The sequence below is a fragment of the Ursus arctos genome, unplaced genomic scaffold, assembly GCF_023065955.2.
Source record: "Ursus arctos isolate Adak ecotype North America unplaced genomic scaffold, UrsArc2.0 scaffold_23, whole genome shotgun sequence".
In the NCBI taxonomy this organism is placed as follows: domain Eukaryota; kingdom Metazoa; phylum Chordata; class Mammalia; order Carnivora; family Ursidae; genus Ursus; species Ursus arctos.
Window position 1 is genome coordinate 34,266,858 of NW_026622908.1, and position 11,312 is coordinate 34,278,169.

General features: G+C 34.0%; 1 protein-coding gene across 1 annotated transcript; it reads right to left on the reverse strand.

The window, feature by feature from the left end:
• Window positions 1-2,591: 2,591 nt before the first annotated feature.
• On the reverse strand, window positions 2,592-3,530 carry LOC113246445 (olfactory receptor 4P4-like). The gene has a single exon (XM_026487054.4). The coding sequence runs from the start codon at window positions 3,528-3,530 to the stop codon at window positions 2,592-2,594; it is 939 nt and encodes a 312-aa protein (XP_026342839.3).
• Window positions 3,531-11,312: the final 7,782 nt, after the last annotated feature.

Below are 11,312 nucleotides of genomic sequence, written 5' to 3' on the forward strand. Positions count from 1 at the left end.
CTCCAAATGAGCCTCGTTTGAGTGTAAAATGAGAGTCTACTGACAATTGTGCTGACACAACAGACATAAAAGGAGATTGTGTCAGGAGAGTAGGAAGTTTGGCTACTTTTAAATGTCTGAGAAGTATGGATGCCCTAGTAGAAAGGTTAGTACCAGTTAGATTAATATTATTTTTAGACAATGTAATTGTAAAAACAAATATTAATGTCAGCATTGGAACTACTTGATCTAGACTATGCTTAAATTTATTTTTTCCATTGTCATCAAGATGAAAACTACAAATTTCCATTTTCTATAGAACTTCTGTACATCTGGATATTTATACCTGTTGGTAGAATTGAAAAAGGTTTTCAAATAATTGAAGTAAATAACTGTTTTGGTCTAATTATTTAATGAAATTGGACTCACTGGACATCATGAAACAAATATGATGGAATGGAGTGAGGCATTATATTGCAAAGGTTACAGGGAAAAAGGAACTTAGACCAAATATGTAAATGGAGCAGCAAAAAAAGGTCATAGCACAGTGCGTAATGAAAAATTTTAGAGAAGTTCAAATAGAAAAATATGTTTGGAGAGTTGTCTTTATAAAAGGCATATTTGCAAAGGTATTAAAAATTTAAGAGAATTGTTACCAGAGCAGTTGATTACCTAACTGAATCTTTAGTGAAACTATTATATAGCCAACATCGTGATACATGTCAGTCGGTCTGTACGAGTTCATTAAAGGTAACTCTGGAAACAGTGAGAAAATTATTAACAAATGCTTTATTATCAGCACTTGATTTTGGGTTAAGCTCTTAAATTTATTGTCTAATAAAAATGATTTTGATTATATATAACTGGTATTGCAAAGTAAACTAATACCAGGTGACAATTAGAATTCAAAGGATTTCTCCTAATGCTCAAAAAAATATGAAGTTAGTAACAGCTGATAATTAAGCAAGTGGATGAAAAATATCTCCCAACTTGAGGAATCTTGGGAAGGCAAATCTGCTTTCCTCCTCTTTTTCTCCCTCTGTAAAATGGAGGTAATGGTAACTACCTCATAAGGTAATTGTATAAATGAATGGAAATGAGTATTGTTTTAAGAAAGGAAACTGCTCAGAATACATTTTTATTATTGTTATTATCCCTAGTATCTGTACATAATTTCTGTGAAACATCTGAATTAAAAATTTTAACATAACTATTTCATTTTATACTTTGAAATTTTTATTTTAGAAAGATTAGCATTTTTGTGACTTATGCCCATACATGTTTAAATAACATTATAATAAAGCATGATTTCAATCAATGCAAGATATTCGTGAGGATTTTTTTCTTAAAAAGTTCTAAAGCTTTCATTTCGAATTCATGATCTACTTATCTGCTTTATTTTACACATGAATAAACTGAAATTCAGAGGTTTAACATTTCTCTAAGCATCAAACCTGAACCTAGAGTGGTAGTTAAGTAGTTTGATAAAGAAAAAGAATTTTTATACAAATTGAGGCAAATGTCAAAGTTTTATTTCAAGCTTGCCAGCAAGAAAGAAATCTTCATAAAAGCCAGATCAAAGAATTCATTCTTGATAGTAACAGGCATAAAAGAAAGAGTAGAAGATGGAGTCAGATGAGACTTTCAGACTAGATACAGCTGAGGAATGTCTGCTAAAAACAGCACAAAACAAAACAAAACCCAAACCCACATAGTTGGGTGAGTGAATCCAACTTCTCCAAAAGATGCACTTCTTTCCATTAAATTCCATCAGAGAACTGCTTAAATGTTCCATTCCCTTTCCCCCTCCTCTCAGTCACTCACTCTCTCATCTATCATCTACTTATCTATCATCATCATAATCATCATCTACCCATCACTAAATCCATTCTATAGTTGATGTCAGATATTATTTTCAGATTATTTAAAATTTGAATTTAGATAGTAAATGAAAATCTCTCACTTTGAAAAAATCCTTAATCTTGAAGGATTTATGTTTTCTTCTTTTTTACAGGACAGGTAGCTGTGGTTTACTCCTTGATCATATATACTGAATGTCAAGTTAAAATAGTATGATTTCAGCCATACTAATCTTTGCTACCCATACACTTTTTGGAGTATCTTGTCTGACTGACTGGATCCGGGGTAGAATCCCTTCTTGGCTATATGAAGCCAAAATATATGGAAATAGAAATATGTGAAGAAGGATACATATCAACACAGTGGTGGTGTCTAATGTCCAAGAGGGTCATTAAGCCATGAAGGTGATTCCTATGAGGGATGAGAGAGCTATGTGGCAAGACATTTATAGATTCATTCAATAAATATTTATTGAGCACCTAATATGTACTATACACTTTGCTGACTACTAAGAAATTAGCAGTGAAAAAACAATGACATGACCCCTACCTACTTTCATGGAACTTAAAACTTAGTGAAGGATGAAAACCAGTGAAACACATTAGCAAAGGAATAGGAAAGAGGAACCCACCAATGGCAAACTGATATTTAAGCCTTGGCCTTTACATACTCTAATTTTTCCATCGGCAAGGAATCAAAGAAAGGGGATGTGTGATGAATGATACCCATTCACATCCAAAGATGAATAGCCTTCAAATCATTGGCTTCCTTTTCCAAAATCTTTCAGTGCACCAGACTTTCCTTATGGCATTTTTCATCTCTGCGTTTCTAAGTGTGTAGATAAGAGGATTGAGCATGGGGACAATAATTGTGTAGAAGAGTGTAAATACTTTATCTTCTGGTAAAGTTGTGGCAGGTCTAATGTAAACAAAGATGACAGGTGCAAAAAACAAGATCACAACTGTGATGTGGGAGCTGCAAGTGGAAAGTGCTTTGTGGCGGTTCTCTGCAGAATATGCTCTCACATTATATAATATCATAAAGTAGGAGGCCATCAAAACCACGAAGATCAGCAGTCCCATCAGGCCAGAATTGGCAATGACTAAGAAACCAATTTTGTGTGTATCAATGCAGGCCAGTTTCAACAAAGGATATACATCACAGAAATAGTGATCTATTTCATTGGGGCCACAGAATGGTAAAAAAATCGTAAGAAGAAACAAGCCAAGGGAATGCAGAAACCCCCCTGCACAGGATGCTCTGAGAATTGAGTTACATCTTCGCCTATTCACGAGGATGGCATAATGGAGTGGTTTACAGATGGCCACATAGCGGTCATAGGCCATCCCGGTGATGATGAAGACCTCGACCCCTCCAAAGAAGTGCGTGGTAAACAGCTGTGTCATGCAGTTTTTATAGGAAATGACCTTCTTCTCTGTCAGTAAGTCTGTCATTAGTTTGGGTGTCACAGTGGAGGTGTAAAGGAGGTCTGAGAGGGCAAGGTAATTAAGGAAGAAATACATGGGCTGATTAATTAGCTGACTGCATGTGATAGAAGTCATAATAATCAAATTCCCCAACCAGATAGCTAGGTAACAGAGTAAGAAAAATAAAAAGCAGAGGATTTGAACTTTCTTATTCTTAGAAAGTCCCAAAAGAATAAATTCAGTAACATTATTTCTATTTTCCATGATCTGATGCTCCGGAAAGGTCTCTGAAATGACCAAAAAAAAAAAAAAAAAAAAAAAAGCAAATCATTGATGAGAAAACAGAAATCTAATATTCAGTTAAAATGACCTAATGCATATTTTAAGACCTTAGCCATTTTAAGATCCATTGAAGTAATTCATTCATTTAATAAAATCTTTTCAAGTATCTAGTGCCAGTACTCTTCCAAGAACTTTGATATAATGATGAATTAAACAAACTCTTAGCTTTTGTGTAATTTAAATTCTTGTGTGAAGAAGCAGGAAATTATACTTGTTAAGAATAAAATATATATATATATATATCAAACAGTGTTAAGTATTTGTTCAAATACTAAGTTCAAAGTATACATATTAATGTTAAGTATTAATTCAATTAATGTTACGGAGACATAGTGTGCCATCTTAGGATGTAAACTGGAGGTAACCATAGAATTTACCAACAGATGGTTTCTAATGAGATCACAAAAATGGTGGAGGGCATGTGAGTGATTTATACAGTGCTTGGCATATAGTCGATGTTAAATAAGTATTAACTAAAGAAAAAACTAGAAAGTAAAGACTGTGTTATAGGTTTGAAGAAATAATACAATATTAGAAATAACCACTTGTACATTAATCAGGTAATTCATGATAGACCTAAAGAGGAAATTATTTTTCTAAATTGACTTGTAATATTTTTGGATTTAAAAAAAGAAATAACTACAGAAATTACTCCATGAGACTTTTATATTACTTAAGATTTATTTGTAGCATAATATATCTACAGTTTTACTTTTCCTATTTCTGTCTTCTGAAGGATTATAGGAAAACCAAATTTTATTCTTGGCTCAGTAATTTTTAAATGAATTAAAACATGTGTATACATTATTGATGTCTTCTGCTTTTATATAAAATTGGATGTATTCTACTACAAGTAAAATTAAACTTAATGCTAAGTAAGAGGCATGTAGCTGAAAAATATTTTTTTTAATTTTTTTTAACTTCAGAATTATTAGTTGGAATCAGTGCTGCTTCTTTATAAGAAATATATATCCCAAGTGAAAAAGTTCTTCAGTTTATATTTAGTTATGTCATATCCAAGAGAAATGAATTTAAATATTTAAGTAAATTGTTCACAATGGCTATTTCATGATAATTGCACTATGGAGATTTAAATTTTCTAATTTATACTCTTTTTTTATTGTCGAAACTTTTTTTTAAATTCAATTAGCCAACATAAAGTTACCATGTACTTCTATTCATTTTTAGAAACGGGTATATTTTATAAATAGAAGTATGTTTTACATTACTAATGCTTATGATTTAAAATAATTTGAAGGTATCTTTGTAAATATGATTATCCATTTATCCTTTAAATATAGTTTAAAATATTGAAGAATTATGCCCACTAGAGTCCCATTTAGACTTTTAGACTAGGAAGCCCATTTAGACTTTTATAGGAAACTAACACCAGGGGGTCACTGAAAATTATTTATCCTTAAGTGAGAATTTATTGAGAAACAAAAATGCATTGATTTTTATCAGGTTTCTTTTACTTGGATGATTGATAAACTTGCAAATTCTTTCCAAATCTGTTAAATAAAAGGAATATTTCAATTTTCTGTGTCAATGATACCAAAGATCTTGCAATGTCAGACAAACAAATAAGGACTCAGAAAATCCCAAAGCATTATACAATTTTGAAAGTTGTTGTCACAAGACTGTCACTCAGCGTGGAATGAAGAAATAATGTGAAGATCAGTGCAAATTCATTTTTAATAATTCCCTGCTTTTTTCCTAATTATATACTCTTTCAAAATAAGTAATTTTTCAGAAAAGTTATTTGAAGGCCATTTTATCAAGTGATCAACTATGGTTGCCTAGGTTGGAAATATCCTACAAAGAAGTGGACTCCTTTAATTTCAGAACAGAGCCTTCAAACACAATACAAGAAAATAGTGGAGCTTGCTTTGCTTCATTTTCTCCCTTATCTTCTTAGAGAATCCGTCTGCACACGTGGCATGATTCTAGAAAATAATTTAATTTCTTCGTATTGTGTCAAATAGAAGCAGTTATACTACATTCTGAGGAAATTGTGTGGTCAATGCACTAAAGCAATAGATTTTTTCTTTTATATATGTAAGTGATGAATCACTAAAGTCTACCCCTAAAACCAATATACCACTATATTTTAACTAACTAGAATTTATATTTATTTATTTATATTTATTTATTTTGGTGCTTGTATCTTTTAAATTGTATTCAATTAGCCAACATCTACTACATATTAGTTTCAGTTGTAAAATTCAATAATTCATCAGTTATAGCAGCAGATCTTAATTGCTGATTCCCTCAGATTTTGGATGGGAATCCAATAAAGGAGTTGGGAGTAGATAATCTCTGAAGATCTCTTCCCAGATTTTGAATATGTGACTCCTGATTTCCCATTAGTTTGGGGAAAACACCTGTCTGCCTCCCTCATGCCTTCCAAGATCCTTCGGATACATTGAAACTATAGAATATATAGTATTAGCAAGTTTATTACCATGTCTGTGCTTCAGTTTCCTTCTTTGTAAAATTGAAGTAACAATAATATCTCCATATAGGGTGATGTTAGAAATAGTACAGTTCATAAATGTGAAATCTCTTAAAGCAGTACCTGAAAGTATGACACATTCAATGACTGTTAGCCACCTTCTACAATTACTAAATGCAAGGTCAAAGCCCTAGAGAAAATGCAAGTAGATCAGATCAGAAATTGTACCTTAACTATCCCTCTCTTCATAATACTGGAAATGACAAAAACTTTGGAGATCGACCTTAGTTCTGAAAATAGCTTTGATACTTAAATGTAAGATTCTTACTTCCTTGAACAATTCCTTTCTTTTTCCATAAAATGAACATTGCAGTGCCTAACTTACAGAATTACTGTGAAATTCAAATAAAATAATGCATATGAATTTCAATGTTCAAAACCTACTAGTTGCTCCTGTTTCCTCATTGGAACTTCCTAATAGTGTTATAATGCAGGAGGTACTCAGATACTCAAGTGGTAGGAGATCCTAGTAATTAAGAAGTTCAGTTCTGGAGCTACATAAAATAAGATAGGATCTTGGCTCCAAAATTCATGGGAAAATCTTGGGGAAAAATATGTAACCTCATTTTCTTCATTTATAAACGGAATAATACAATAACTCTGAGGTCTACTATAAGGATTCATTGAGTTCACTTATGTAGAAGCTAATTACAGAAACCGCTATATAAAAATTAGATACTCAATAAACTTTTTAGTATTAATATGATACATTTTTGCCGTATCAGTGGACATAAATATAAATTAAGAATAATATGTCATATCATTATTCTTATTACAAATTTTGAATAGCTTATTAAAAACACATCATATTTCAACATGGGTGAATGAAGGTAGGTAGATAAGACGTAGCATAGTTTCCCTGCCATGAACAATCTGTTCTTTCTTACCTGAGAGGTGGGTTTCTCACATCGGGATTAACATTCTTTCATTTAAACAAAATCTTCCCCTCCTCATCAGCTGACCTTCAACCCACAAACCTGAAGGCCAGTGTGCCGTTCATGACAGTCATTATTTGCTTTTGTTTTTTCCTTTGGATCATTAACCCTCTCTATGTTAGTTGGATGTTCATATCCCCCCTTCACCTAAAAATAAGTAAATAAATAAAATGTCTATATTAAACCTAGAAAGAAAGAAACATACCCCATAGATACATTCGAGTAGATGCATTTGAGTAGGTTGACTGAAAATTTTTCCATAGTTTGTTTCTTCAGCCTTAGGTTCATGCTGGTATTTTGCTTTTCAATCATTATGTATTCAGCCCCTTCACTGAAACACTGTCCAGTGACCTGCCGAGCCAGTACATCCTTCTTCACATTCAACTGTCCTTGATCATGGAATATAGAGGGCTAATGAGATGATGACATTTATGGCATTCTAAATAAGGCAAAACAAATAAATCTACTAATACTTTGATAGCTCTTGAGAAAATGGTACTGATGACTCGAACATCCATCACAAAAATCTTAGGTCCATCATAGCTATAGTTTGTTATACATGGAAGAAAAGCAGAAGTTCTGGGGCTCCTGGGTGGTGCAGTCATTAAGCGTCTGCCTTGGGCTCAGGGCTTGATCCCAGGGTCCTGGGATAGAGCCCCACATCAGGCTCCTCCACTAGGAGCCTGCTTCTTCCTCTCCCACTCCCCCTGTTTGTGTTCCCTCTCTCGCTGGCTATCTCTCTCTGTCAAATAAATAAATAAATAATATCTTTAAAAAAAAAAAAGGAAGAAAAGCAGAAGTTTTCCCCAAACAAAAAAAAAATCATAATTTTAATGATTATGGTTTTTTTCCATCCAAAGGTTTCTTAAAAACATTAGATACCAATCATAATCAGGTGATTCAAATATTCTTTTGAAGCAAAATTACTGGTATATTTATGAATTGGATTTAACTTACCAGCTGCTTAACTCAGCAGATTTCTTGTAAGCTGAGGCTTCATACCTAAGATAAAGTCAGAATAAAAGAAAAATTAACATTGCTCTGCAATTATAAATCACAAATTGCATAAAGTCTTATGAAGAAACTCTTGTGATATACCATTAATAGAGATACATTTGGTAAACTGACCCAAATTTGAGATTTTTAGCATATTATGTTTCCATTTCAAAAAAAAGAATCCTCTCTCTGACATTCATTTGCCTCGAAAAATTATATATATGATTTTATAATTATATATATATATTTTGATATTGATATATATTGATGTACTTTGATATCTATTGTATGTATATGCTTTTTGATATCAAATTGGTATTTAAAGCAAATTCTGAGAAAACATGTTATATAGAATAGCTCTCCCATCTCTGAGGGTTTAGAAATTTCCCATCAGTATACTTGGCCAAAGATATGAGCTATCACTTAAATTTCTCCCTAACAGCAATGCCAAAGTCAATAATTATATTTCCCTAATGCATCGGTATCCAAAGCACTGAGATTAGACATAGGACAGAGGACTATAAGGAAACATTGCACCTAATGTTCACAGAGAAAAATATTACAGTAAATAAAATGGTATCAATTCCTTCATTTAAAAAATATTTACTTTCACCTACATCTAAGAAGGGTCAGTTGGGGTGCCGGGGTGGTGCAGTTACTTGAGCCTTCGTTCTTGGTTTCTGCTAGGGTTGTGGTCTCAGACTCGTGGATTGAGCCTGAGTGGGAATCCCAGATCTGTGTGGGGTCTGCTTGGGACTCTCTCTCCCTCCACTCTTCCCCCACTCTCCCCAACTCTCCCCAACTCTCTCTCTCTCTCTCTCAAATAAATAAATAAATAATTTTTTTTTTAAGGTTTTATTTATTTATTTGAGAGAGAGAAAGACAGTGTGTGAGACAGAGGGATCATGAGCAGGGAGGAGGGGGAGAGGGAGAAGCCTACTCCCTGCTGAGCAGGGAGCCCATCCTGGGACTCAATCCAGGCACCGAAAAAATAAATCTTCTAAAAAATAAAATAAAAAGTGTCTGTTGGATAAAATTCAGTGTAAAGAATGCATATGGTGGTGGAAAACAACAGCCTCTAACTTCAGTGAGGATAGAGACTAGAGGGGCAGAAAATAAACAAAAGAAACAAATGTATGATTATAAGCAGAATATTCAAAAGCAAAGAACTGGGTGCTGTTAGTCTTTTTTCTTTTAATTTATGGAAACTATTAAATAGCATGTCTTTGACTTTGTTATGTTACAGAGATAATACTGCTTGCTTGTCTCTTGAATTAGTGTGTAATTAATTCTACAAGACACTTGCATTTTCTCATCTTTTTTGTATCTGAAATATCTTGTCTTTAGATTCATTTTTTTTTAAGATTTTATTTATTTATTTGACAGAGAGACAGCCAGCGAGAGAGGGAACACAAGCAGGGGGAGTGGGAGAGGAAGAAGCAGGCTCCCAGCGGAGGAGCCTGATGCGGGGCTCCATCCCAGAATGCTAGGATCACGCCCTGAGCCGAAGGCAGACTCTAAACAACTGTGCTACCTGGGTGCCCCTAGATTCATTCTAAAACTGCAATTACATGATTTAATTAGCTTTTTAAAAATGTACTTTGTCTTTATTGTCTGCCTAAAAGCTTGTCAGATCCTTTCATTTATTATTGATATTGTTTTAAACAGCAGATGTCTATGAATGCATCTATTTTTAATTTCAGCAATATTTTAAGACATCTGCATGCTCAGATTTTTAATTTTCAGGTTTTATTCCACATTTCAAGAGAGTTATCTTTAGTGAGAATGTCCTTTAATCTATTTGTTTTCTGAACATAATAACTGTAAGACTTATAATTCTTTTTTTTTAATGTGTTTTTTTATTATATTATGTTAGTCACCATACAGTACATCCCCGGTTTCCGATGTAAGGCTCGATGATTCATTAGTTGCGTATAACACCCAGTGCACCATGCAATACGTGCCCTCCTTACTACCCATCAGCAGCCTATCCCATTCCCCCACCCCCCTCCCCTCTGAAGCCCTCAGTTTGTTTCTCAGAGTCCATAGTCTCTCATGCTTCATTCCCCCTTCTGATTACCCCCCCTTTCTTTATCCCTTTCTTCTACCGATCTTCCTAGTTCTTATGTTCCATAGATGAGAGAAACCATATGATAATTGTCTTTCTCTGCTTGACTTATTTCACTTAGCAGTATCTCCTCCAGTGCCGTCCATGTTGCAGCAAATGTTGAGAAATCGTTCTTTTTGATAGCTGAGTAATATTCCATTGTATATATGTACCACAACTTCTTAATCCAGTCATCTGTTGAAGGGCATCTTGGCTCCTTCCATGATTTAGCTATTGTGGACAATGCTGCTATGAACATTGGGGTGCATATGGCTCTTCTCTTCACTGCGTCTGTATCTTTTGGGTAAACACTCAGTAGTGCAATGGCTGGATCATAGGCTAGCTCAATTTTTAACTTTTTAAGGGACCTCCACAGTGTTTTCCAGAGTGGCTGTACCAACTTGCATTCCCACCAACAATGTAGGAGGGATCCCCTTTCTCCACATCCTCTCCAACAATTGTTGTCTCTTGCCTTGTCAATTTTTGCCATTCTAACTGGTGTAAGGTGTTATCTTAGTGTGGTTTTGACTTGAATTTCCCTGATGGCTAATGATTTTGAGCATTTTTTCATGTGTCTGTTAGCCATTTGTATGTCTTCATTGGAAAAGTGTCTATTCATATCTTCTGCCCATTTTTTGATTTGTTTATTTGTTTCTCGTGTATTGAGTTTGAGAAGTTCTTTGTAGATCTTGGATACCAGTCTTTTATCTGTAGTATCATTGACAAAGCAGGAAAAAACATCCAGTGGAAAAAAGACAGTCTCTTCAATAAATGGTGCTGGGAAAATTGGACAGCTACATGCAAAAGAATGAAACTTGACCACTCCTTCACACCATACACAAAGATAAACTCCAAATGGATGAAAGACCTTGATGTGAGACAGGAATCCATCAAAATCCTAGAGGAGGGCATAAGCAGCAACCTCTACGACATCGGCCACAGCAACGTTTTTCATGACACATCTCCAAAGGCAAGAGAAACAAAAGATAAAATGAGCTTGTGGGACTTCATCGAGACTTATAATTCTTACAGTATATCTCAATTTCTTTATTAGAAATATTATTATGTACCTTATATAGGCAATAGGTGTGTTGGGAGATGTGGGGGGGCTCTAAACCCAGAATGTTTGGTTTCAAACACCAACTGTTCTA